We start from the raw sequence: 27,688 nt of genomic DNA, 5'->3' as shown, positions 1-27,688 counted from the left end.
GAATCTTTCTTTATACTATTTTTCCAATCGTTTCTTTATAAAATAATGACAAAGTAAACGTCAGTCCATTCCCTGTGTGGATAGATGATGGCAAATTCCCATTCAGCGGGGTCAAGTGGGTGACTGTGCCTTTCAGGTGTCAGATAGTGATGGGGCCCCTATCAAACATAAGACATGCGCTAGCGCCCCTGGGGGCAGATAGGAAGATGACATACAACAGTGCCTGCTCTCCAGAAACAGCTGTTGAATTGGGGGACAAGGCACAACAGCATGAAGAGACAAGCCACAGGGACAGCCATCGTACTCCTCAGCTGCCATTGATGCCCCGGGCCCAGTGCTGGGCACAGTACAGACATTTTGTCTAAGCTTCATCCCAGCCCAGCAAGTAGGTATTACTGTCCCTGTTTCACAGATGAGACAACAAGGGCCTCAAGAAGTTAGGTAACTTGCCCAGGACACACAACTTGTTCTGAGGCGTGATTCAAAGCCAGGTCTACGGGACTGCACACCCGTTCCCTTTCCACTATCCCACACCAGTATGCAGCTCAAAACAACACCAAACACATCCCAAGGCAGCCCGAGATATCACGGTGCTCCAGGAATGGCAGCTGGCAGAATGACAGTGTGTGCAGTGGGAGATCACAGGCCACCACCCCGGAGGGGCGTGGCCCAGGAAGACCTGACTCTTGACCGTAACCTCCTGGCCCCAGGAAGGTCATTATCCTTTTATATGACCCCATATTTATTTTCACAGATGTACATAAGATCAGGTTTGACTCCTCCCTAGTAACAAATTGAAAAAAGGAAGCAGGCAAAGATGAATTACCTGAGACCCCAGGGGGCTAGTGACACAACTGAGACTGCACATCCCAGGTGCAGCGTCTGCTCAAGAACCTCGTCACCCCAATGACTCCACCTCAATCCTCCTCCTACGGGCTCACAGTAGAGGCAAGATTCCCCGAGCCGTCCTGCTCTTACTCTAGTCAGCTGTCAGTCATTCTAAGTGTGGTCCCCGGACCAGCAGCATCCTCATCACTTGGAACCTGTTATGAATGCAAAGCTAAGGCCCCACTGATTAAGGAACTCATGGGTGGCGCCCAGCAATCTGTCTTTAACAAGCCCTGCTGGAAATTCCAACGCACACGAAGGTCTGAGAACCACTGAGCTGAGGGGTGAAAACCATCGCCGTTCCCCTGTGCTATGAGCATGGTAAGCGTAAGACGAAGGCAGCCACAGCTGCCTTAACAAGTTCTCTGCCTCACATTTCCATCTCATCGTTTACAAAAGAAAAAGGAAAAAGCAAACAAGAAAACTCCTGCTGACCCCTCCTGTGCCCAGCCTGACTCCTGTACACGCCCACACTCTCCAGCCCCCAACCCTGGTCCTACACAGCTTCTTCCTTCCACATGGCCCTTACCTCTTCCAGTTTAGTCTGCTTGCAGGGAAAAGAAAAGGTTAGGCCGAGGGGCAACCTCTTATGCTTCAATCCTTTGGTGTTCATGAAGTCTGCCAGACAGTCAGCTACATACTCAAACAGCTGCAGAGGAGAGAAAGCGCAGGACACAGGCTGAGGTGTGGCCACTCACAGACCGGATGCTGGCCTCCCCCAGTTCGGAGGGCCCCTTCCCCAGTACCTCGATGCCATTCCCTCGGATAATTTCATTGGGTGTTGGGTAGAACTGACTTTCCATCTGGACGTTTCGTTTCCCCTCTTCAGAGACTTGCACCTTCAAGACTCGAAACTTGGATCCTCCAAGATCCAGGGAAAGAAACTCCCCATTTTCTATTAAAAAACAAACAAAAAGTTATCATTTCTTGAGGGTCTGCTATACAGCAAGCTTTGCATTAGAAGCTGGACACATAGTATCAGTAAGTTTCAAAACCAGCACATGAGCTAGGTATCATGATGCCCACTGGCTGAGACTCCAGCAGTGCAGCATTGACCCGAGCCCCCCCAGGAAGGGGCCAAGCTGGGGTGGGACCCATCTGCCTGACTCCACAGCCTGAGCCCTGCCCACTGGACCATGCTGCAGGGAACAAAGGTGTTCATTTGGAGAAGGAAATGTGAATCCATTTCAGGCAGGTGGTGTTAGAAATGGCCCAGAGGGTGGAGCCTATTCTAGCATGCCCCAACCAGGAAGAGAGCTGATGCTCCAAGCTGGGGAGGTGCGGATAAGGTGCAGAGAAAAAGGCAGGGAAAGTGCAGGGAAGAGAAACCAGCCCCAACAAGCCTCAGTCTCACAGCCAGAGGGAAAATGCTCCCAGGAGGAAGGGACCAAATGAGGACTCTTACTGGGCCTTGGATGCTTAATATTTTGGGCCAGAGTCACTCCAAAAGGAGAAAAATGGAACACAACCCAGCCCAGGGCAAGATAGATGCTATTAATAGAAAGGTGGAAATGACACATGTGTTGGGGTCAAGCAGCCCACCCTGATGACTTCTACTCAGGATCCAGCCAGAATTCCTGCCCAGAACCCCAGATAGCACCTTCCGTGTCAGCCACAGATATGGAAGGGGAACTCATACCCTTGAGCCAATAAGCCTTTGTACAGAATTATCTGGGCCTAAAAAGTGGCTGCATGTACCAGGCACACTTCATGATATGTGCCCAAGGCACAAATAAGTGAAACTTCACGCCCACAAATCCAGGTCCCCAGGTGGCCTTGTTTTGTATCATGTGACCCTAGACACAGCTGTGTGGATCTAAGGCGCCAGCTGGCCATTCAGATTCACTCCTTGCAAAATGTGAAATAAAACCTAATGGAAAGTGCCAGCCCTGATGGCCTAGTAAAGTTCGGCGTTCACTGCTTCAGTGGCCCAGGTTCACTTCCCAGTAGTGGAACCACACCACCCGTCTGTCAGTTGCATGCTGTGGTGGCAGCTCACGTAGAAGAACTAGAAGGACTTACAACTAGGATACACAACTGTGTACCAGGGCTTTGGGGAGGAAAAAAAACGAGGCAGATTGGCAACAGATGTGAGCTCAGGGCGAATCTTTCCCTGCTAAATAAATAAATAAATAAAATTTTAAAAATCTACTAACTCACTCTTTTTGGGGTTTTTTTTGGTGAGGAAGATTGGACCTGAGCTCACATCTGTTGCCAATCTTCCTCTTTTTGTTTGAGGAAGATTGTCATTGACCTATCATCTGTGCCAATCTCCCTCTATTTTGTATGTGGGTCACTGCCACAGCATGGCTTGATGAGCAGTAGGTCCATGCAGGGGATCCAAACCTTTGAACCCTGGGCTGCTGAAGTGGAGCACATGAATTTAACCGCTATGCCACTGGGCAAGCCTCAAAAATCTAGTAACTCTTAAAAAAAAAAAAGAAGGGGCCAATCCCGTGGCCTGGTGGTTGAGTTTGGTATGTTCCGCTTCAGCAGCCCACGTTCACAGCTTCAGATTCCAGGCACAGACCTATACCACTCATCAGCAGCCACACTGTGGCAGCAACCCACATACAAAATAGAGGAAGATGACCACAGATGTTAGCTCAGGGCCAATCTTCTTCACCAATAAACCCCCCAAAAAACAGACCATAGTGGGAAGTTGCTAGTAGGTAGCAAAAACTGAAATGGGGGCTGGCCCAGTGGTATAGCAGTTAAGTTCACACATTCTGCTTTGGCAGCCCAGGGTTCACTGCTTCAGATCCCAGGCACGGACCTACGCACCACTTATCAAGCCATGGTGTGGCAGGTATCCCACATATAATGTAGAGGAAGATGGGCACGGATATTAACTCAGGGCCAGTCTTCCTCAGCAAAAAAAAAGACGATTGGCAGTGGATGTTAGCTTAGGGATAATCTTCCTCAAAAAAAAAAAAAAAGGAAAAAATGAAATGGAAGCGTCCCCAAAACCAGAGGTCAGCTGGATAGCCAAGGTGGCCATGTGTATGTAGGCTGCAACCACAGGGAAGAAACCTCTCCAGTCCCACTTCCCTAGAGGCTTGACTGTACCACAGTTCCTGTCCATGGATTCCCATGAGATCCTGCGTGTCTCCCTTCTTGGTCTATGTGTCCTCGTACAACAAAAGCTGCATGACCTGGCCTGACTAGGTTTCTCTGTGATCAAAGAGCTGGAGGCAGGCCCTCCGACTGGCGATTGGCATAGAGCAGCGCTCTTCAAACCTTAACGTGTGTGTGAACCTCCCAAGAATTTTGTTAACATGCAGACTGTGATTCAGTGGCAGTGGGGCCTGAGATTTTGCATTTCTGAACGAGCTCCCAGCTGCTCTTGCAGGTCTGTGGACCACAGGCAAAGAAGCGAAGGCTTAGAATCTCATTAACTGACCCAGCCAGCTCCACCTTTTGTTTTTGTGGCGACATCTGGAAAGTGGGATTCTTATCTCTCCAGATCAGTCCTGAAAGGAACCTGACAGAACTGTTTATTATTTGCGGAGGGAATCCGGGGAGCCAATCCTGTGCAACTTTGATTAAGCACTCATCATGTACCAAGCAAGAGATGCTTTCACAGACGTCTTACTGCATAGGAAATAGAGTAGATTGCACAATCCATGAACACTTACTGACTACCGACTCCATGCCAAGTAATGTGCCAGGCGCTAGGGACGGAACTCAGAAATACCGGCAAGTGCATGAGCCATTTCCATACAGTAGGACAAGTGCCCTGATCGTGGGCAGCACAGGGAGAGGCATCTAAATCAGAGCAGGAGTCAACATGCCAGAGGAGGTGATACAGAGCTGAGAGCTGAAGGATGAAAGGGAGTCAGGCAGCCAGACGGGGGAGAACTGGGGTCCCAGGGAGAGGAAACCAGGAGCAAAGAATGAGCGCAAACAGGGGCCTGCGCTTTTGAGAAAACAGGGAGGCTGTCACAGAAATGAGGCTGGCAGGTAGTCTCGGGTTAAATTAGCAAAGATTTGGAAAAGTTGCCCCACCCCAAGGAGCTGGGCTTTATCCAACAGGTGAGGGGGAGCCACAGAAAGATTTTAAGCAAGAGAGTGCCAAGATCTGATGAAGATTTTGTGAAACCACCTTTGGCCCCAACCAGGACGGAATGGAGGGTGTTAACAAAAGAGGTACTGTGCTACAATCCAGATTGGAGGTGATATTCAAGACCAGGTGTAGCGTCTGCACAGACTCATTCCTTCCTCCGGCCACCAGCACCATTATCACTATGCAATCAATCACCTCGCTCCACCACTGACCCAAGACACTATTTCATGGGAACCACGTGACATGCTCCCTTCTGTGACTCTGACCCCAGAAAAATGACTTATTGAACCCCGGGGTGAGGGAGGAGCCACCCAGAAGAAGAGAGCAACAGCAGCAGCGGGGCCTTCAGGGTCTTTACAGCAATAAAGAGAATGACCTCCCAAGAGGGTGAGGTGGCCGTGAGAGTCAGTTGCCCCGTGGGTGATCCTGCCTCCCCAGCTCAGTGGCTCCAGCTTGCCTCGGGCGCCGAGTCTCCTTCTCCTAGGCCCCTGCCAGGGCTGTGCCTCGGCTCCCCCTGATACCCTAGTGCAGCAGCTCCCAGAGGCGCATGGTGATGGAATGTGGAGAATCCTGGCCATTCAGAATCTCCAAGGGGAGAGGACTGGGAAACCACATGATTACGAGTTGCCCCAGGTGAGTCTTTCTCAGGCAAGTACGGGACCCTGTCCTAGCACAGACCCCTGGGCCCGTCAGCCCACTACCTCAGGGCTCACCCTCCAGGAGGCCTAGGAGGCTGCCTGCCTGGAGGCAGAGGCCAAGCAGAGAGGCAGCCGGGGTGAGGCCTACAGAATCACAGTCACCTTCACAATCTCGCGATGGCACTTCCTGTCCGCCTTCCCTGAAACTAGAGGAGAAGGCACAAGTGACATCATGACTTTTCAGGCACTTTGTAAGGGCAGTCCCTCACAGCTCCCTGCCTGAAAGGCCAGAGGTAACTAAGGCTCCAACAGGTCCCCTCTCAGGTAGGTTCAGATGAAAGGAGGGGAAACTACAAACAGCAGGTGAATTCAGAAGGGTTTCTCTGGAAACTGCATACATTTCTGCAATGAAGACCCCAAGGGCTTAGGAGAGTTTTCTTTGGTTTTGTTCGTTAGTAATCATGACATTACACCACCAGCTCACAGGAGCTCCAGAGCACTTGGGACATTTTGGAGATTTTAAAGCACTCCTTCCACATGGCCTCATCTGATCCTAACAACCCTGCAAGTTGGTGGGACAAACTGGCCACAGCCAGTTTACTGAGGAGGACAGGAGTGCAGTGGTCCTGGGACTTACCAAGACCACCTGGCTCCACAGGGACTGTGGCCAAGGGACCTCACTGCAACAGGGCCACCAGTGAGATCTAGGGTGAGATGGGGGGCTCCGAGGAGACAGGGAGGAAGGAGGCGGGGTCTCCCGGCCTGAGGAGGAGGGAGTTCTAAAACTCGGTCAGCTTCACTTCCAAACCCTCCTGAAGCTGCCACGCCCAGGAAGGCACATGCGGCCCAGCAACTCCAGACCATCAAAGGCCACTTTCCCCTGCTTCTGGGAAAGCACTCTGCAGGAGGAGCCGCAGCACAGGAAGCCGGGAGGACTTTGCCCCGGTGCCCTCCTCCCACACGCACCCCATGACTCAGAGGCTTCCTCAGAACAGCCCTGAATGACCTGTCAAGGACCACAGTCCCTCAGTACTCTCACAGAGTGGTGTCAGGAACCAGGCAAGATTCCGAAGCAGGACTGTCTCTCCCCAAACCTCATGTTCCCCCAGGGTGGTACACTGGCCACCCTATGCACCCGCACACCAGCAAGGGAACGGGCCTTTCCCATCCCAGCTTCCCAGGGGCCTCCCGAACATCAGAGTTAAGCTACTTTGACCCGGGCATTGTCCCAGGGAGCCCAGAACCTGGCTAATACAATCAAAGGCCCCTGAGAGCATCCTGAACTTCAGTCCCTGCTCCTTCAAGAGCGCCAAAGCCCTGCTGGAGCTTGGTCGGAGCACTGGGACTCTGATATTGGGGAAACCTTGGTCTCATCACCTGAGTCAGGGATAACAGTTACACCGCAGGGTTCTTATGGGGATTGCATGAAGCAGTGAGCCCCTAGCACCCCACGGCCATAGAAGGTACCTGGAAAAGAACTGGCTTTGAAGAACTCCTATGGCTTTGCCCAGAGGCCGAGAACAGAGGAGTTGGATGGAACTTCACAGATTCCCTCTAGAGCTCTGTAGGCTGTGGTAAGCAAAATACTGGGCCCCTAAAGACGTCCACATGCAAATCCATGGATCCTGTGAATACGTTAGGTTACACAGCAAGGAGGAATTAAGGTTGCAGATGGAATCAAAACTGCTAATTGATTGACCTTGAGCTTGGCAGATTACCCTGGACTATCTGGGTGGACCTAACGTAATCACAGGGTCTTTAAATGTGGAAGAGTGAGGCGGAAGGGTCAGAGATTTGAAGATGCTACACGGCTGGCTTGGAGAGGGAAAGGGCATGAGCCAAGGAGCACAGGTGGCCTCTAGATGCTGGAAGAGGCAAGGAAGCAGGGGCCCATTTCAGACTTCTGAGCTCCAGAGCTGCGAGAGAATAAATCTGTTGTTTTAAGCTGCTAAGTTTGTGGTAACCTGTTATAGCAGCTATAGAAAGCTAATACGTAGGCCAACTCCCTCATTTTACAGACGGAGAAACTAAGGCTCAACATTTTGCCAAAGGTCATTGAGGAATGATAGAGCAGGTCCTAGAACCCAGGTTTGTTGAATTATCATTTAATATTATTTCCACTACATCATGCTTCCTTCTATTGTTTACTATCTATAGGCTAGAATCGAGATACCTAGGAGTAAAATGCCGTTTATTATTCATTTAATAAATATTTCCGGGTCTAGTGTGCATCAGGCACTATGTTAGGTGCTCAGAACACTGTGGTGAAGAAGACACAGACCTTGCCCTCATGGAGATCGTTCCAGTGGGGAGACTCTCCAAAAGCAGGATGATAGGCATTCTGACAAGCACCTAACCCAGCATGGGGATGCTTCCCAGATGCAGGCAGTTATCTCTACACTGAGATTGAACAGCTATGTCGGTGTTCACAAGAGGAAGAACATTGGGATGCTCCAGCAGGAGAGGGAACAGAATCCGTGAAGCCAAGGCAAGCAGAGAGAAAGCAAGGTGCATTTGACTGTGGAACTTTGGTTTAAAACTTCTGGCGTTCAGTACAGAAGCATAGAAAGTCAGAGAGAGTGGGAGGGGGAATGTGGAGAAAGAGCTGGAGAGAGAAGCCAGGGTACAGGAGAAAAATTTAGGTACCCATCAGCCAAGAAAAAACCAGGGGATCAGGGTCCCTGGCAGCCCCAGCCCCACTCACCTGAGCCATCTGGAATGGCCCTGACAAAGGTGGGCAGCATCTTCACTGAGGCTGTGGGGTTGGTGTCCTTCCCCAGCCCCTTCTGCATTTCAGCCTGGAACCGAGCCATGATGTCCAAAAGGGTCTCATCGGAGAGCCGCATGTGATACAGGAATCTGTCCACCTGAAACAGACACCAGGGTGACCAGGGTTGGCTGCAGGGGGTGCTTGCCCTCCAGTCAATTCTGTGAATTCCCATTCCCATCACAAGCTGGATTCCTGACTTTGGGGTCAGCTTCCTGATGTGAGCTCCCAAAGGTTCCTTGCCTGCCTCCTTATCAAGCCGGGAGGAGATGGAGAGTTAGAAGAACGAACTGAAAGGGAAGGCTGAGGAGGTGGGGATTATTCCTCTGAAGGGCAAACTTTGAGGAAAAAGTGATTCCTGCATTTTTTTTTTTTTTATGGGACAATGGAGGGACAATAACTAAGAAGGATTCAGGGTTTCTAATTCCCAGTTCAGGGCCCTCACCATTGTTTCATTGTCTCTCCACTGGAAAAGACTAGCTATAGCTTGAACCTTAAATTCCCCAACATAGAAGCTTTCTTTTGTCCAGTGATGACAATAAATATCCAAACATGTTTCACTCTGTTTATTGGCTGCCAGGAAGCTCAGAACCAAATTCAATTTCCAGCTGCAATCTCTAAAATCTAGTCCTTTAAATCTCCATTTTGTTTTTAACTGAAGTTGTTCTAATTAAGATAAAGTTTAATTTTTAAAGCCAGTTCAAATTGCTATGGGATATGAGTGGATGCCACTCAGGTAGCCAGGAAATCGGGGCAAAGTACCACTGCCCCAGTGGAAGGAAGTTACAAAAATTACTATGGTTGTGCTCAGTTCACTTGAAGGTAATATGTCACATCAGGAATGGCAGAAAAACTTCCTCCCCCATGCTAATGTTAATCAGCTGGTGGTGGCAGCCTGGGTTCCCAGGGCTCACTGGGATGGATTATCGATGAGGCAAGAAGAGGGACAGTATTTGCCCAGTATTTGCCACCCCTTCTTTATATACTGAGTGGCCTCTCTACTCATCCAGGTCACAGGGAGCCTCGATCCCAGCACACTCCTGGAGGAAGTGCTCTCCCACACTTTTATCTAAGGCTAAGAACATAGACTGTGTTGCAGTCTACAAAGTGCTTTTGTGTATGTCACCTCATCTAATCTCCATGACCTCCCTTTGCAGCAGCTAGGAAAGGCCGAAATTATTGTCCCTAGTTGAGAGATGAGGAATCCACAGCTCAGAGCCCTTAAGCAGCACTGGGAGCGCCATGGTTAAGTGACAGCACTGGGTCTACAACGCGGTCTCCATACTCCTCACCCCATAGCCTGGTTTTGGTTCACAGCTCAGGGTGGGACCCACGAGCCCCCACAGGCAAATTCCATCACAAGCGCAGGGGTCACATGACATTCATCATAGGACAGGCACCCAGTCATTAGCCCGGCCTAGAGGGCAGGCATCCCAGCTCAAAATGGGGCCAATATAGAGTCAGCGAAATGGCTCCAGGGACCGGGGGCCAGAAAACCATCAGAGAGCCATTATCAAAAAAGGACAATTGAGCTTTCAGCATATTTGAGAAGATAGGACGGAAGCACGTCATGCTTCATTAGGCCTTCCTGTTCACCCTGAGTCCGTTTATGACTAATTGGTTGGCACAGCTACACGCACACACACACACACACGGAGAAAACCGACGGAAGGGACGTGACCCAAGTAATTGGGGCTTGGGGAAGGGTGAGATGCACCACACGGGAACCAAGCCTGCCCCTTTGTCATCCCAAGGCCCCTCCACAGTGCACGTGAACCTACTGCCCACTTTCGCTCGGCCCCAGAGTATAGAGAGGCATCCCCTTAGCGCCATCCCTTCTACGTAACAGTTTGAGGCCCCATGGGGCTCGTTCGGCAGCTGCAGGTTAGCAGAGTCATTCAGGACTTTGGGTTGCCGCTGCTGCTGTTGGAATAAGTTAGAGTTATGACAGAAAGGATGTCAACTTAGCACGGCTGCTTGTTTTTCTTTCAATCTTCCACAACACCTGGTACAGCAGTAGCTAGAAGAGAAGAATGAAACATATGTTGGGACAAAAAAGCTATATTTTAAATCCAAACATGTGATTTGGGACCTGTGTAATCAGGCACCCATGTTGTAGGCACTGAGGGAGGGTGCATGAGCTGCAGAAAACCAAGCCCCACTTTTGGAGTGACTCACAAACCAGAATGTGGCTATCTTCTAAACAAATAACCAACGAGAGCAGCACGTTTAACGTAGGAAGAGTCCATTCAAGAACGTAAGCTCAGAGCTACTGAATTACAGAAGTGCGGGCTGGCAGGGACAGCAGAGATCACTTAGACCAAAGGTCCTATATTATGAGTCGAGAGTCATAAAAGTCTCAGCCCTTTGACCCAGTGGTTCCACTTCTGGGAATCTATCTTTAGGAAATAATCCCAAAGAGGGAGAACACTAAATACATAATGTTTATCATAGCTATATTTTAATTGTTAAAAAATCTTTTCGAAAGTAGCAGAATGTCCAACAAGGGGGAAAAGGTTAAATTATGGCGTATCCAACTTGATTGAATATTGGGAAGCTATTACATGGTAGTTATGAAGAACTGGAGAAATGTACACAAGTAGTTACAATATAACTGTAAGTGAAGGACACAAGATTCAGAATCGTATGTACAACATAACTGTAAAACATACACCATGTAAAAGGCTACAAGGACTTCCACATCGCGAACGTGAATGTTTGTGAGGGGGTGGGATTAAAGGTAACATTGCCACTTTTCGTAATGTTGACTGACTTAGTAAACTGTAAAAAGTACATACTGAAAACCTAACAGTCCTCCTCTTATGAGTGAACAATCTGCAGGTCAGTGACCAGGCCCAGGCCAATGTCATCAATAGGTTAAATAATGTCAATATATTGAATTGGAAGAGAAGCTGTCAGAGTGGTTTCTCAGTTTATTTTTTTCCTTCCTTTCCTTTCTTTCTTTCGTTCCATTTAGTTTTGTTTTTGTTTTAATGTTGGTATAGGAAGATTTTAATCTTTTTTTTTTTGAGGAAGATCAGCCCTGAGCTAACATCTGCCATCAATCCTCCTCTTTTTGCTGAGGAAGACTGGTGCTGAGCTAACATCCATGCCCATCTTCCTCTACTTTATGTGGGACGCCTACCACAGCATGGTCTGACAAGTAGTGCACAGGTCCACACCCGGGATCCCAACCGGCGAACCCAGGGCCACCGAAGCGGAACGTGCAAACTTAACCGCTGTGCCACTGGACTGGCCCCGGTATAGGAAGATTTTAAAAAATTGTTCCAGGGTCTGAATAGTCACCCCGCAGTCAAGCACGGCCCAGGATCTTCACAACTCTAGAGTCAGGAAGCCAGGAACTAAGAAGGGGCCTGGCTATCTGATCCAGAAAGAGAAAGAGCCTGTGCCTTTTGAGCAGGTGTGCTTCCACCACGTGGAGGAGTGAATGAGCCGGTGTTCTCAGCACTATGACTCATTCCAGCAGCCATAAACCAGCCTCCAGACTATCCCAGACGCCTGCTGGGTCCCTGGCATAAGGTGGCTACAAAGTGCTCCTGCCCATCCCTGCTCGGCTCACTCCCACGAGCTTTCTTGCCTCCCACAGGGAGAGGGAAGGATCAACTCCAGGCCTTGACGTAGGCTGACCCTCCAACCAGAAGGACCTGGAACGGATCGATGGAGGCTGCACATCCGCCTCCTGAGCCTGCACCTGGGCTGGTGGACAAATGCGTGCTGCCTAACTCTCGTGTGTAATGAAACGTTCACCACCACAAAAGGGCCCGAGGAAATGAAACACGCAGAACCAAAGGCGTCAGGGTTCTAAAGACACCCCCTTAGGGGGTGGGAGACACCATGCAGGCTGCAAGTCGACTAAGCAGGTAATGACAGAAGGTGAATTCTTCAGCAGTGCTCTTTAGGATTTCCCCACTTCATTAAGAAGCTAATACAGGGCTCCATGAATCTAATCAACAAGTGGAAATCTTGGATTAAATCTGATTGATTTATAATATTTTAAGATTTGCTATAATCTCTAATGCAATTCTCTAATGAACAGAATTTAGTGGGAGTTTATCCCACCAAGCACATGAAGGCAGTAAGGGACCATGCTTCCTCTGAGTTTAAAAGGCCAGGAGGCATCACGGCACAATGGAAAGAATGCTGGAGGAGCAGTCAGCAACGTGGGTTCAATCTTCACGTCACCTTAAATACCCTGGTGACCTGGGCTAAATTCGCCATCTGGGAGGACTTCTGTTATCTGTAAATGGAGATGCTAGTGCCCAGGGCCCTGCTGCTGGCAGCTGGTGTGGCTAGAATGGCAGACCGGGAGCCCCCACTTGAGCCTGGGAAACTTTTAACCAGCCCACTTAGAATAAATTCTGTAGACAGGGTTCTTGGGCAAAGTGGCAAAATAATGCACACCACTAATAGCATACCACTGGCAAACAGCACTTTCCAATAGCAAATATTTCAATTATTGTACATTAAAACTCACATCCCTCTTGGTGCCCATATTTATATTTTTTCAAACACAAGAAGAATCATGGGAATTACTTAAAAAGTTCTCAAAATTTCCTTAAAAATGACTCTCCTCTCCTTTGTAGCCTTTCCCCCCAGACGCCCCTTACATCAAACACAGTCATCTTCAAGCTTCAAGCCCAATATTCTTCATCCCCTTCCCATCTGACATCTGCCAATAAGTTCTGAGTGAAATTCAAGGCTCAGGAGAATACGCAATGCCCGGCTTGTGGGAGATTTACTTACTTCCCCTTGCCCCTCTGTGAGTGTTTTACTGGTCCTATGCTGCCTGTATCTTTTCTAATAAGTTCTTTTTTTTTTTTTTCTGCTTTCTCTCTCCAAACCCCACCCCTGTACATAATTGTATATCTTAGTTGCAGGTCCTTCTAGTTGTGGGATGTTGGACGCCGCCTCAACGTGGCCTGACAAGCGGTGCCATGTCAGCGCCCAGGATCTGAACCCTGGGCCGCCGCAGCGGAGCACGCCAACTTAACCACTCGGCCACGGACCCGGTCCCTCTAATAAGCTCTCTTAAATCCTTTTGGATGTAGGCAGGACATCAGTTCTGTTAGCGAAGAATAACTAGGAGTCTCTCAGCATTGTGAGTCCTTACCTTCTTGATCTGATCCTCCTTCAGTTTGGTGAAGTAAAATGCCATCAAGTGTACCGCAAACATTTTCCCCAAGTTTGTTTTCTCCTGAGATGGGCAGAGATTTCTGGGAGGTGTTTACTCCACGGCCCCGGGGCGCTGCCCACTTTCAGTTCAGGCTGCAGACCTCCGGGGGAACTGGTGCTACAGATTAAATACTTCCAGGCTGCTTAGTTCAATGATTAAACTTCGCCCCCTCTCTCTGGTCCCTCCCTCCAGCACACACTTCTCTAATAGGAAGCTCGGGATGGCAGCTGAGGGTTGGTGGAGGGGGAGGCGGAACTGATGGGTTGCTTGACTCTTTGAGAATTGGGTGCCACAAAATCTTGTTGCTAAGCAACACTCTCAAGCCAGTGCTCCACCAAGCCCACTCAGGCGAGGAAAATCTTCTGAGATGTTGGGTGTAAAACAATGCCAACTTTCAACCGGGTGAGCTGCTCTGCAAATGTCTACTCTCAGGCTTTTCTCTTTCGTCGTTTTCTCCTCAACCCAGCAGTATAACTCCATGACTTCCTGCTCCTCTGTGGCACTGTCTTAAGACTAAACTTTGTCCTGGTCAGGGAGATTTCAAGAACGTTGGAACAAATTCCTCCATTTGTGACAGGTCAGATCTCTTAGCTAACAGCTCTTGGTAATGGAAAAGAATCAATAAATGTTTATCTAGCCACAATGTTAAGCTAAAAACCTTGACTTCACAGGTAGTGACCCAGAAAAAAATATGCATTAGAAAGAATGAATTGAAGTCACCAATACTCACTGGGAAGCTGCTGCTGAGGAGAAAAATTGAAGTTACAGATGGCAAATGTCTCACGCCACTAAGGTATTTGGTTTACTCATTTATCTCACTCAACATACTTGATGTGAGAAGGTCCCAGGAAGGGGCCAATGTGCTGGTACCACAGACCTTGCACTCTTCCCACAGTCATTGGTCAGCTAAGGAAATCAACAACAACAACGGTGTTAACAACAGCAGCTAATATAGATGGAGCATAGATGGAGCACTAACTATTCCCATTTTTTAGATGAGAACTGAGGCCTAGAAAGGTTAAGTGACTTACTCAAAATCACAAAGCTTGTAAATGATACAATGAGGAATCAAACCCAGGAGTTTGATTCCAGGGCTCAGCCCTTAACCAATATATTATATTGCCTCCCTTATTTCTCCATGTGATAAATACCCACTTGATAACTATTAATAGCAGCAGCATTCTATTGGGTTATTATCAAGAAGTCTAACTTCTTGGAAAACCAAATAGAGATATCACTTCAAAAGGGTCTTCCCAGTGGGGGAAAAAGGCAAATGAAGGAATTCCTGACCATAACTTGCCAAATACTAATCAAATGCTTCCTAAAATTAGCAACCAACCAGATGCCAATGAAGGTTGGCTGGGCACGCCAGTGTCTCTTGCTCTACACAGCACATGCTCTTCAATACAAGGGAAAAAACGTGTTTTCCTGGTCAGTTTAGCAGCCTCAGCTTTGTTTGCCCTTCTACTGCACAATCTCATTAATCAAAACAATTACCAAACAATTGCCTGGTGAGAGAACATTCAACAGCTGCCTCTTCAGAAGCCACTCGTTCTCCAATAGTGCTCTTTACCCATCCATCCCGTAGATGAGCCATTGGAAGTCTAGCTGAAGCCTGCACTACTTGATCAGAATTACTCCAGATATTCTTCTTGTAGATCACTCTTCTAGACTGATATAAAACCATCTCCCATATTGAGAAACCTTATCCTTTTCAGTCTGTTTACCCTTCATACTGTGCCCTCCCTTTCAGCTCCTTTACTTTGTCTATCATCCAAGCAAAGGTTAACCTTCAGTTGTTGAAACTATTCAGTTCCCCAAACCAGATGGAATTGTTGGTATTCTGTAACAGGCATGCTATGCCTAAGTCTGCACTGGTTGAGGATGAAATCATGGGGCCAGTCACCTGCCCACAAGTGATAATGGTAATCGTCTTAATTCCTCCATTTAAAAAGTAACCTCTGGGTGCTGGCCCCGTGGCCGAGTGGTTAAGTTCACGTGCTCTGCTTCAGTGGCCCAGGGTTTCACCAGTTCGAATCCTGGGCGTGGACATGGTACTGCTCATCAGGCCATGCTGAGACAGTAACCCACATGCCACAACTAGAGGGACCCACAACTAAAAATACACAACTATGTACGGGGGGGCTTTGGGAGAAAAAGGAAAAATAAAATCTTTAAAAAACAATAAAAATAAATAAAAAGGAACCTCTGCAGTGCAGGATGGCACCACCATTAATTTATTCAACATAGGGATACAGAGGTTATAATGACCAGTGGACAAAAAGACACAAAGTCATAACCAAAGATCTCTGCAATCTCGCGGTTGCTTCTATCACCAGATACGCAGCCTTTGGAAATTTTAATGAGGAAATGACACCAGAGGATTTTCATCTATTACATGATTCCATTTTTATCTAAGCACATAGGCATCTGCGTTCCAGGTCTGAGTTAGTGGATCAAACCAAGAAGCTTAATGATTATAAAAGTCACATGCATTTGGAGTCATCTAGCTCAGCCCCTTTACTATATAAAGACAAAATAATTCGATTATTTTACCATTACTCATCTGATTATCCCAGTCTAACCTTTGGAATTTTTCACCCTTATTAAAGCTCTACATAGCTATTCAAGGACATCTGGGTCTAAGTTTTATAAGCACTTAGATTTTGCTTAAGAACACCCATTTGAGGGTTGGCACTGCTAAGTGACATTTTAGTTAAAGTGTTCTACCCAAGTGGCCCAAATCGGTAGGAAAGGAAGGGAAGAAGTTAAGAAGGGAAACTCTCTCACCTCTGTACACATCTTTGTTTCTGAAAAGCTCTCCCTTATGGCAAGGCCTAAGGATAATATCTGCTTTCTTTTAACTACTGAGCACAGAGGAGGACTAGAAGTCTAATAGAATTTACCTGTTTATTTAGTAAACACTTGCATATGGTTAACTAGGTGCTTTACAATATTAATTCCCACAGCAACTGTCATTCTCTCCATTTTCCAGATGGAGAAACTGAGGCACAGAGCCCAACTGCACATGGTGGAATAGATATTTGAATGCCAGCAGCGTGGCTTCAGAGTCCAGGCTTAACCACTGTGCTACACTGGCTTTCACTGGTCTGGAAGCAAAGCACAGGGAAAACATGGGACTTAAGCTGAGAAAACCAGCCCAAAGCCCCAGATAGCACACTGGGAAGCACACAGGTCCTGGGTTCCCACTCTGGCTCTGCCCTCACTGAAGGCGAAGGCTCCAAGTTCATATCTGTAGTGGGTTCACAGCTGCCTCAGTGGTCACTGTGAGAATGAAAGTAAATGACATCACATAAGGGAAGGCATGTGGCCCATAGCGGGCACACTAAAAGCATCTCTTCAATCTAAGCCTTCACCTGGCTAGGGACCCCTTCTTAAAACTGCTATTTCATCTCATCCCATTTGATCCCTTAGGAAAAGAAAAATGCGTGCAGCCCTTTCAGCACATTCACCAGAACATAACCACAAACCATTAGAAGGTACAGTTCCATTTACTGGAATTACAGGAACAGTTAGGTATTTTATAAATAAGTCTATTCCTATTCCTAAAGAAAACAGATCTTGAATTTTGTCCCAGGTTCTTGTTAATGATAAGTCCAAAGTTAAGTTGTTCCTTATATAAATCAATCTAACCTGTGGTATTCCACTTGCTGCAAAAGAATAAGAAAGAGTGTGTGTGAGAGAGCAAACTTCTAGAAACGAGAGTCAATGTAGAAACTTCCAAGCCCTGCCAATAGTGACAGTTACTATGGTGTCTCCATGGGAGCAACTACAAGTGAAGCAGAAATGTTAACCTCAGCAAGTTTCCAAAGAACGCGACTGATCATTTTTTATAGATTTATTCCTAACACAAGAGAAGACAGTGAGTGCTCATGAAAAAATCAATTGCACACAATTGTTTTTTACGATCACTGTACACTAAGAGCCGTATTTGCAAAATACATACCGAGAGACTAGTGATACAAGAAAATGAAATTCCTATGGCTTTTAACATTTTTCAGAGTAATTACCATCTCAGTTGCATAAAACTGCAAACTTCTAAACACAAGTCACACTTCTGGTTAAACATGGCATAAACCCACAAGAACAAGGAGAAATGAAAAAGTGATTGATAAGAGATCTTAATATAATTTTGGAAGACAAAAAGCTGACAGAGAAGTAATAGCTGAGCAGAGGAAACAAAACCTTAAGGGCCAGCAGAGGGATTCTGCTGAGAATTGAGCGATGGTATTTGTGACACTAGAAATAATCAGAAATTGGAGGCCCGGATACTTCAGAAAAGCAGGAGGCAAGACATAGAGACGCAAACAAGAGGTTGGCTAAAAGTCTATATTAGAAAGCAGTTAGGCCCCAGGTGTGCCCCTCCACCCAGAGCAATGAATGGCCACCCAACCCCCTCCCCTACAGGAGACTAGGAGTTTATTCTCTGAGAGACTGAGCTCAACAGCCTCTAGACTGGGGACCATCAGGCACCATGAGAAGTGGAAGTAAGGCACAAGACTGAAAACAAGGCCACCAAGTGAAATCCCCAAACCAAACAATGAGACCCCAAACCACTGTTTTCTGTCTGGTTTCCAGCAGCAGACATCTATCTCTATACATCCCCTTCCTCCCTCACAGGGGGCGGTGGGTGGGGGGCAGGAGAGATTGGGGGGGATCCAGTTTTTCCTCTGGTAGAACTAAATGATCTGAGAGAAAAATTTTAACAGCTACAGATCTGGAAAAGGCGAAACCATAGACACAGCAAATAGATCAGCAGTTGCCAGGAATTCGGAGAGGAAGTTTGAATAAGTGAAGCACAGGGGAGTTTTTAGGGCAGTGCAACTATGTCGTATGATGCTGTAACAGTGAATACGTGACATAATACATTTGTCAAAACCCCCAGAACTTTACAGTACAAAGAATAAATTTAATGTATGTGAATTTAAGAAAATATTTAGATCAGAAATGTAATATAGACTAACAAAAGAATCTAACTGTATTACAAATGTATGAAATACCTTCACTGAAGGGGATGGGGAGAAAAGATGCTAACCTAAGTAACTGGAAATGAATGGAGTCAGCAAGACTAAAGGCAAAAGGAACTATACATAGCACTGTACTCTGGCTGATAACGCTGTTTCCCATAGGAGTTCGGCTTAACAATTCTGAAATCACTACACATGGATACTGGAATTGGACAATTAAGTAAATGAAGGGTGGATGGCAGGAGGGAGGTTTCTCACTGTTGGAGGGAGAGGTTACAGTCAAGCATGGGTGAGGGGGATTAGAATGACGCATGTTACCAGATTAGAGTTGAGGACATCAGTATAAACTCACTATTAGTTTAACATAGATATAGATGGATATATACATATATGTATATAGAAAGATTTGTAGATATGTGCATGTACTTGGGTTAGTACATTCATGTATTTCCTCGCTTTGTCAGCTGAGAGACCCCAGAAGCAATGATACCCAGTAGCAACTAGCACACCCAGTACCCAGATCTTGCATTCTAATACCTCCTACAAAAAAAAAGGAGTCAGGGCTGCTCAGAGAAATGTCTGATTCTTTTTTTCCCCTAAGATTGGCAGCTGAGGTAACATCTTTTTTCTTATTCTTCTCCCCAAAGCCCCCCAGTACATAGTTGTATATTTTAGTTGTAGGTTCTTCTGGCTCTGCTACGTGGGATGCTGCCTCAATACAGCTTGATGAGTGTGCCATGTCCGCACCCAGGATCTGAACCGGTGAACCCTGGGCCGCCGAAGAGAAGCACACAAACTTAACCACTCTGCCATGGGGCCGGCCCTGAAATGTCTGATTCTATAGCTGGGGCAGGGTATATACAAGAAGAGCCTGGAGCATCTTGTAGCACCAGAAAATAAGGAAATGCTTAAAAAAAAAAACAAAGAAAGCACCAAAATGATGGGGATATGTCAAGGGGACACTGGAGCCAAGTGAAACAGCTCACAATAACCAAAGCTAGAACAATTTGAGCAACAAGATAAAGTATTATTGGATTAAAACCCAAAGTATAAATATCCATTAATCCAAACTGGTATAAATAAATAAATAGGGGAGGAAAAGGCAAATCTTTTTGTTTTTTTTGAGGAAGATTAGCCCTGAGCTAACTACTGCCAATCCTCCTCTTTTTGCTGAGGAAGACTGGCCCTGAGCTAACATCCATGCCCATCTTTCTCTACTTTATATGTGGGACGCCTACCCAGCACGGCTTGACAAGCGGTGCCATGTCCGCACCTGGGATCCGAAGCGGCAAACCCTGGGCTGCCAAAGCAGAACGTGTGCACTTAACCACTGTGCCACCAGGCCGGCTCCAAGGCAAATCTCTTATGTAGAAGAATTCCAAGTAATTTATGTATATACTCCCCTCTCAAGAAGGTGAAGCATAACCCCCCACTCCTAAGGTGTGGGTGGTGCCTAGTGACCTCTTCCCAAAGAGTACAGTATGGAAAGGCGGGGGAAGGAGTAACTTTACAGTGGAAAAACCTGACAAACACTACCTCAATCAGATGATCAAGGTTGACATCAACAGGTAGGCCATGTTGATGGTATGTACAATCATGTGCCACATAACAACATTTCAGTCAATGACTAACTGCATATATGATGAAGGTCCCATAAGATTAGTACCATACAGCCTAAGCGTGTAGTAGGCTATACGACCTAGGTTTGTGTAAGTACACTCCATGATGTTTGCACAATGACAAAATCATCTAACGACACATTTCTCAGAATGTAGTTAAGTGACGCACTACTGTATCTTATATATGATGTGATGAGAACAGCACTTTACCTCTATGGTCTTCCTCCCCCAAACCCGTAACTACAGCCTAATCCTAAGAAAAACATCAGAAAAATCCCGATTGAGGGATATTCTATAGAATAATGTGACTAGTCCTCCTCAAAGCTATCAAGGTCATCAAAAGCAAGGAAAGTCTGAGAAACTGTCATAGCCCAGAGGAGAAACTCAAGGAGACATGACAAGTAAATGTAATGAAGAACCCTGGATGGGATCCTGGAACAGCAGAAGGACGTTAGGCTAAAAACTAAGGAAATTTAAATAACCTGTGGACTTTAGTTAATAATAATGTACCAATCTTGGTTCATTAATTACAACAAATACACCACACTAACGTGAAATTTTACAATAGTGGGAACTGGTGTGGGGTACATGAGAACTCTTTATACTATCTTTGCAACTTTTCTGTAACTCTAAAAGTACTCTAAATATTTTTAAAGTTTATTTTAAAAAAACTCTACAGATGCTGATATTTGGGGAATGTACTAAAAAAGCCAGTTTATACCCCAAGTAGCCAAAGCAATCCTGAGAAAGAAGAACAAAGCTAGAGGCATCACAATACCCGATTTCAAGCTATATTACAAAGTTATAGTAATCAAATCAGTATGGTACTGGATAAAAACAAGCACATAGATCAGTGGAATGGAACAGAGGGTCCAAACATAAACCCCCACAGGTATAGTCAACTAACTTTTGATAAGGGTGCCAAGAATACACAGTGGAGAAAGGACAGCTTCTTCATTGTAAAAACTGGATATCCACATGCAAAAGAATGAAACTGGTCCCCTATCTCACACCACTCACAAAAATTAACTCAAAATGGATCAAAGATTTAAATGTAAGACCTAAAACCATAAAACTCTTAGGGAAAAAGATCTGACACTGGTCTAGGCAATGATTTCATGGATAAGGCATCAAAAGCACAGGCAACAAAAACTAAAATAAACAAGTGGGACTACATTAAACTAAAGAGCTTCTGCACAGCAAAGGAAACAATCAATAAATTGAAAAGGCAACCTACAGAAGGAGAAAAAAATATTCACAAACCACATATCTGATAAGGCATTAATATCCAAAACATATAAAGAACTCATACAACTCAATAGCAAAAAAGAAAATAATCCAATTAAAAAATAGGCAAAGGACCTGAAGAGACATTTTTCCAAAGAAGATTTAGAAATGCCAACAGGTATATGAAATGGTGCTCAACATCACTAATCATCAGGGAAACGCAAATCAAAACCACAATGAGATATTACCTCACATCTGTTAAGATGGCTTTTATCAAAAAGACAAGAGATAACAAATAGTGGCGAGGATGTAGAGAAAAAGGAACCCTTACACTCTGTTTGTAGGAACATAAATTGATACACCCATTATGGAAAACAGTATGGTGGTTCTTCAAAAAACTACATATTGAACTCCCACATGATCCAGTAATCCCACTCCTGGGTATCTATCTGAAGGAACTGAAATCAGTATCTCAAAGGGATATCTGCACACCTGTGTTCATTGCAGCATTATTCACAATAGCCAAGATATGGAAACAACCCAAGTGTCCGTCAAGGGATGAATGGATAAAGATGTGGTAATATATACACAACAGAATATTATTCAGCCATGAGAAAGAAGGAAATCCTGCCATTTTCGACAACATGGATGGACGTTGAAGGCATTATCCTAACCGAGATAAGTCAGACTGAGAAGGACAAATATTGTATGATATCACTTACATGGGGAATCTGAAAAAACAGAGCTTCTAAAAACAGAGAGTAGAATGGTGGTTACCAGGAGTTAGGGGGTGAGGGAATTGGGGAGACGTTGTTTAAGGATACAACTTATAACTAGAAGATAAATAAGTTCTGGAGATCTAAGGCACAACATAATGATTACAGTAAACAGTTCTGTACCGTAAGCTTCAAAGTTACTGAGAAACTAAAATCTTTTTCTTTTTCTTTTTTTTTTTCCTGAGGAAGACTAGCCCTGAGCTAACATCCATACCAATCTTCCTCCACTGTATATGCGGGTTGCTGCCACAGCATGGCTGACGAGTCATGGTGTAGATCCACACCCAGGACCCAACCTGGTAAACCTGGGCCACCAAAGCAAAGTGCACCAAACTTAACCACTATGCCACAGGGCTGGCCCCACTAAGAGACTAAATCTTAACTGTTCTCAACACAAAAAAGAAATGATAAAAATGTGACATGATAAAGGTGCTAGGTAATGCTGCTGCAGTAATCATATTACAATATATAAATGCACCAAACCAACACATTGTACACCTTAAACTTACACAATGTTATATGTCAATTATTTCTCAATTTTAAAAAAAGCCAGCTTATGATCCAATCTACATCAAAACCCAAACATCGATAAGCCCTACACATGCAAACAGAGCTTCCCATTAGCTTAATTCCTCAATTTTAAATACAAACACAGCCAAAGATTACCAGACACTCAAGAAAAGTTTCCCATGGTAAAGGCAGAAATTAAACCAAACAAGAAAAAAAAAGAACATAGGAAACAGAAGAAAACTTAAAAATTACAATATCTTTAGGGAAACAAGATATTGCATCCATGAAACAAGAACGAGATGACTAAAAAGAGAACTGGGGGCTGTGGGGGAGGAACCATAAGACACAAAAAAAATTCAGTAATTTTTTCCTAGCAAGAGGTTTAAACTCAAAAAACAGAAATTTAATTTCAGGCTAATTAGGAAAAGCCATAACTGATAAAAAGCTTATATGAATCTATAGAGAACTTCCTAATAAAACTTTCTGGGAATGATTTAAAGGTGTACTCTCTGACACATTTTCCAGTATTTTTTATTTTGATAGTATTAAACATTTATATTCTCTGGTTACATTTTACAGCGTTCTTAATTAGCTTTGAGCAGTTTAATTTCAGCTAATAAGAGAATGGCCTCTGAGAAACACTACACTAGAGTTGTCTGTAAATGAAATAAGGATAATAGATATATGCATACATTGTAAGCTCTGCTATAACAAGACAAGATATGGTGCATTCAGTTCTAAGAAAACAAGAGCATTAGCCTGGGAAAACAAGCAAGATAAGCTAAAAAGTGTCAAGATAGGGTAAGATTTAGAGTTAAAAGAATAAGTAAAAACACTTGAGTCCTACTATTACTAAAAATTAAAAAGAGGCAGAATTGATAATTCAGCTGGAAATCATTTATAGAAATGTGTACCTATAACTGAGTAAAAAGTCACGGTATATGGACCAGCTGGTGATGAAACGAAATCACTGCAGAATTTAGCAGACTAAGTCACAGAGGTTTTTCTTCCATCATCTCAAGGTGGAGACTCTTCTCTTGTAATGGCTGAAAGCCTCCAAGAACAGCCCAGCGCTAAAATAAGCTACTTTCTAGAAACTGGGGACGGGCAGCTATGAGAATGCCACCACTCTCAGAAGCAGCAACAAAATTGTTACCTTCTTTCTCCCTCAATGCCCTCGAACCACTCTTCATCCTTTCGAATTCTGTGACTCCCTTTCTCTCCAAATGTGTATCTGAATCTCTTCTTAGATGTAGAAATTACATTGTTTATTGTTACTCCTCTTATTTCCAAAATAAAAAAGAACTATCAAATAATAATAAAGAGCTCTATGAAACAAAAACCATGGGCCAGTCCCAGTGGCCTAGTGGTTAAGTTTGGTGCGCTCCACTTTGGCGGCCTGGTTTGGGTTCCCAGGTGAGGACCTGCACCACTCATCAGTGGCCATGCTGTGGCAGTGGCTCACATGCAAAAAGAGCACGATTGGCAATAGATGTTAGCGTAGGGCAAATTTTCCTCAGCAAAAAAAGAAAGAAAAAGAAAAAGAAACAAAGACTATGACAGAGAAAATTTAAATTTCGATAGAAGATAAAATTGGAGAAATTGCCTAAAAAGTAGTACAAAAGTCATGAGTATAACTTCTAAATACTGATTTAACAACAACAACAAAGGAATAATACCTATATCAAAAGAGAAGTGGAGAAAAGAAGTGATTTAAGAAAAAGAAAGCTAAATCCTCATCTGATGTAACAGGAAATCAGTAGGTAACGTTTTAAAATGACTCAGGAAATAGAAGATACATATCATATAGAGTCAATGAGGTAAATACCAGAAGAAATAGATAATAGAGTTGAAAGTGCTTGTCTGGTTTTTAAGCTTTGACAAAAAATATTCCTGTGACAAAAAATTAATTTTTAAAAAAGGGCTTAAACTTATTTGGCTTACGTACATAGATTAAAATAAGTTAATGTGCAGAAGTGTGGTTTAGGGGAAAGTTCATATTTCCAAGTGAGCTTTGTTTTGAACTGACATAATGTATAACTTTAAATTCTTATATGCAGAGGGAATTTTATAGATAGAATGTGATCAACATCCATCTATTTATCAGTTTTAAAAGGATAACAATGAATTATAAACATAAGAAAACAAAAATGTAGCTGTTAAGAGAATAAGTCAATTTGTGAACATTACAAATTACTTAAGAATTTAAATATATATATATATGATCTTGATCTGATTACAAGCACTTGAAAAAAAAGGTTTTCGAGTAGGGGATTATCAATTTCACTGCACTTTACAGGTGTGTCAAACAGTGGTTCAAAGTAGTCTCGGGGGTTACAAGCCTTTCCCAAGCTTCCATAAGCAGCAGGGGCTTTTCAAGGGCATGGAGTGGACAGGAAACACGTAGCAAAGCTGTAGGCAGATGAGTGTAGCCTTAAAGGACCAACTGCAAAATCACCTCCTCCAGCCAAATTTACCCAAAGCAGCTTCTTAAATTGCCTTCAAAGCCCAATCCTACGACGTTCCTTTTTTTCTCTAGCATTTTTTGCCCATAAAGACAACTATTGTTTATCATCTCTGAGTGGAATTGTCCCACTGTGTTAAGCAACAGGCTTTTAGATAACAGATAGCTTAGAAGCACATTTATAAACATTGTGATCTCTGCTCGTTTATATATTTTATAGCTTTGAAATAGAGAAGGGAAATGGCCTGATTCGTTTATCCATTTGCTTCTCTCTTAGCAAACCACAGCTTTCCATTCTATCCTAATAGGTTTGTTTTGAGTTGGACACACATAGAATGACTGTATCCTAATTACAGACTCCCAGTTCTGAGCTCCAACAGACTGGTGATTTGTGATGATAGTTTTGTATGTTTGTGATTCACAGTAAGACATTTTTCAAAAGGTCCAATTCCATTTTGTAGATTTACACTCATTCACGAATACAATGTACAGAAGCATTACCAGTCATTGGTTATCGTTATTCTCGTTATCCAGTTATGTACTAACCACATTTTATTTATTAAGTTACCCAGATCTGTACTGATGGAACTGAGGTCAGCGTCTACGCCTCAGTCCATTCCCCATGTTGATACTCAGCTGAGTCCACAATAATCCAAGGAGGGCTTTCAGGTACGTACTTCAAAAGCTGTTAGAAAACTGCATGAAAAAAAAAAAGTTGTGTTTTAGAAAGGCTGAGAACACGACCTTAGTGAAATGTACGTCTGGAACTAAGCTGGCCAAGAAGCCCACAAAGGAAGATGTGACACGTCAAACTTGTCGCAGAAAAGGAAGATCCGGCCATTTTCATGGTGACGATTTTAAACACACTGCCGAGAATCATTCAGAGCCCTCCAAATATTTTTCCTTTTTTGTTTCAACTGGCTTCATCTTTCTTTAGTCTCTTCTGCCTGACCACAGAGCTCTCCCTCTCAGAAGAGAAAGGGGAAGGGGTGAACTATCTGCCAATGTCTAGAAACACTCTTTAGCTCAATGTTCAAGCAGCGCTTCCCTTTCGCACGCCCGCACCAACTCCTTTTGTCTGAGGCTTCACTAACATTTAACTTGCCTAAGTTTGTCTTATCTTCGACATACTAACTCTGGTCCTCAAACTCGAGAAAGCGGGAGAATTAACAACCCTCTCAGTGATGTACTTCATCACTTAAATACAAGGAGACCAAATCCATTATCCAGTTCAGTTCATGGGTATTTCTTGAGATCATCTGGGCAAGAATGGACTACGTCTGCTATGGTGTAAGTCACAGGCAAAAGCAAAGTCTTGAAGCTGAAGTTGCTCAAATGTAGAATATTAGAAGAAACATGCCCTTCCAGGCATTTCATTACTGTTTACTCACAAGCAAGGGAGAAATATAGTTAGTGCCACCTGTTCAGCCTTTATTTCCATGAAGGCAAAGGTTAAAAGAATAAAGATTGCCATCTGATATCATCTGAACTTTGAACTACTGAAGAAAAAGCCAGAGAGAGATGACTAGCTTGGCAAACTGGACTGTTCCCTTACCCAATTTCAACCAAATCAGGCTTAATCCCTAGTCTGAAGTCAGCCTCAATTTAGCAGTTGCTCAAGAAATTAGTTCAGTTCTTAGAATGACCTAAGAGCTCAATTCACAGCCCAGAATGAACCCAAAGCTTCAGGTTCATTCCTAAAACACTTCCTGTATACCAGGCCCTGTGCTAAACAGCATCTCATCACATTTAACCTCCGGAACAACTCGAGGTGGGCATCACTGTCCATCTTCTTCAGATGCGGAGACCAAGCCCCAGAGAGGGTAAGGTCACTGAGCCAGAAGTGATGGGAGCTGAACCCAGGTCTGTCCAGCTCCAAAGCCTATCAGACTGGCTTTCGGACATGGGAAGACCACCTACTCCATCTAAAATAGCCCACCACTACCACTTGTCACTTTCTTCCCTTATTCTACTTCTTTCTAGCATTTATCTCTGAAATTACATCCATTCATTTCACAAAGACTGAATGTGCTTCTACTATCTTCCAAGCACTGCAGATCCAGCAGTGAACTAACAAACAACAATCTCTGCCTCCACAAAGCTGACATTATTTATTTGTTAACTTATTCCTGTCTGTCTCATATCAAAATATAATCTCCATGAGGGCAGGAACATTATCTGTCTCGCTTACTGCCTATTTCCAGCACCTAGAACAGCCTTTGATACACAAGTGCAATAGACAGCAAGGTGTGTCAAAGAATTCCATCGATGACATCCTCAGCAAAGGGGCAGGAAACTGGTCAAAACAACTCACTACATTGATTTTATTCCCGTGCAGAGTTCCTTATAGAGCGCTGTGTTAGTGCTATACCACAAACAGCCATTATATAAAGTTTTAAATAAAATCTCTAAGACATTCTGTTATTTTACAAATGTTGAAACAAACAGCAGTTTAGTCATCTTTAAGAGTTAATTTTTCTGGGCAAAAAAACTCAAATAAACCAGTATGCCACAATATCATAGCAGGCAGTAAATGTACATGAGGAAAAGA

General features: G+C 44.5%; 1 protein-coding gene across 1 annotated transcript in view; it reads right to left on the bottom strand.

The window, feature by feature from the left end:
* HKDC1 (hexokinase domain containing 1) overlaps positions 1-14,188 on the bottom strand; it is a 48,151-nt gene extending 33,963 nt beyond the window's left edge. Inside the window, exons 1-4 of the mRNA XM_001502692.7 lie at positions 13,491-14,188; positions 8,297-8,459; positions 1,635-1,783; positions 1,418-1,537 (exon numbers count right to left, since the gene is read on the bottom strand). Of these exons, the coding sequence (XP_001502742.4) occupies positions 1,418-1,537; positions 1,635-1,783; positions 8,297-8,459; positions 13,491-13,553 (495 nt within the window). The 5' untranslated portion in view covers positions 13,554-14,188. The remainder of the gene's footprint in view (positions 1-1,417; positions 1,538-1,634; positions 1,784-8,296; positions 8,460-13,490) is intronic.
* Between the last annotated feature and the right edge of the window lie 13,500 nt (positions 14,189-27,688).

This window comes from Equus caballus, chromosome 1, assembly GCF_041296265.1.
Source record: "Equus caballus isolate H_3958 breed thoroughbred chromosome 1, TB-T2T, whole genome shotgun sequence".
NCBI classification, from domain to species: Eukaryota; Metazoa; Chordata; class Mammalia; order Perissodactyla; family Equidae; genus Equus; species Equus caballus.
This window is presented reverse-complemented; position numbering and strand designations above follow the sequence as displayed.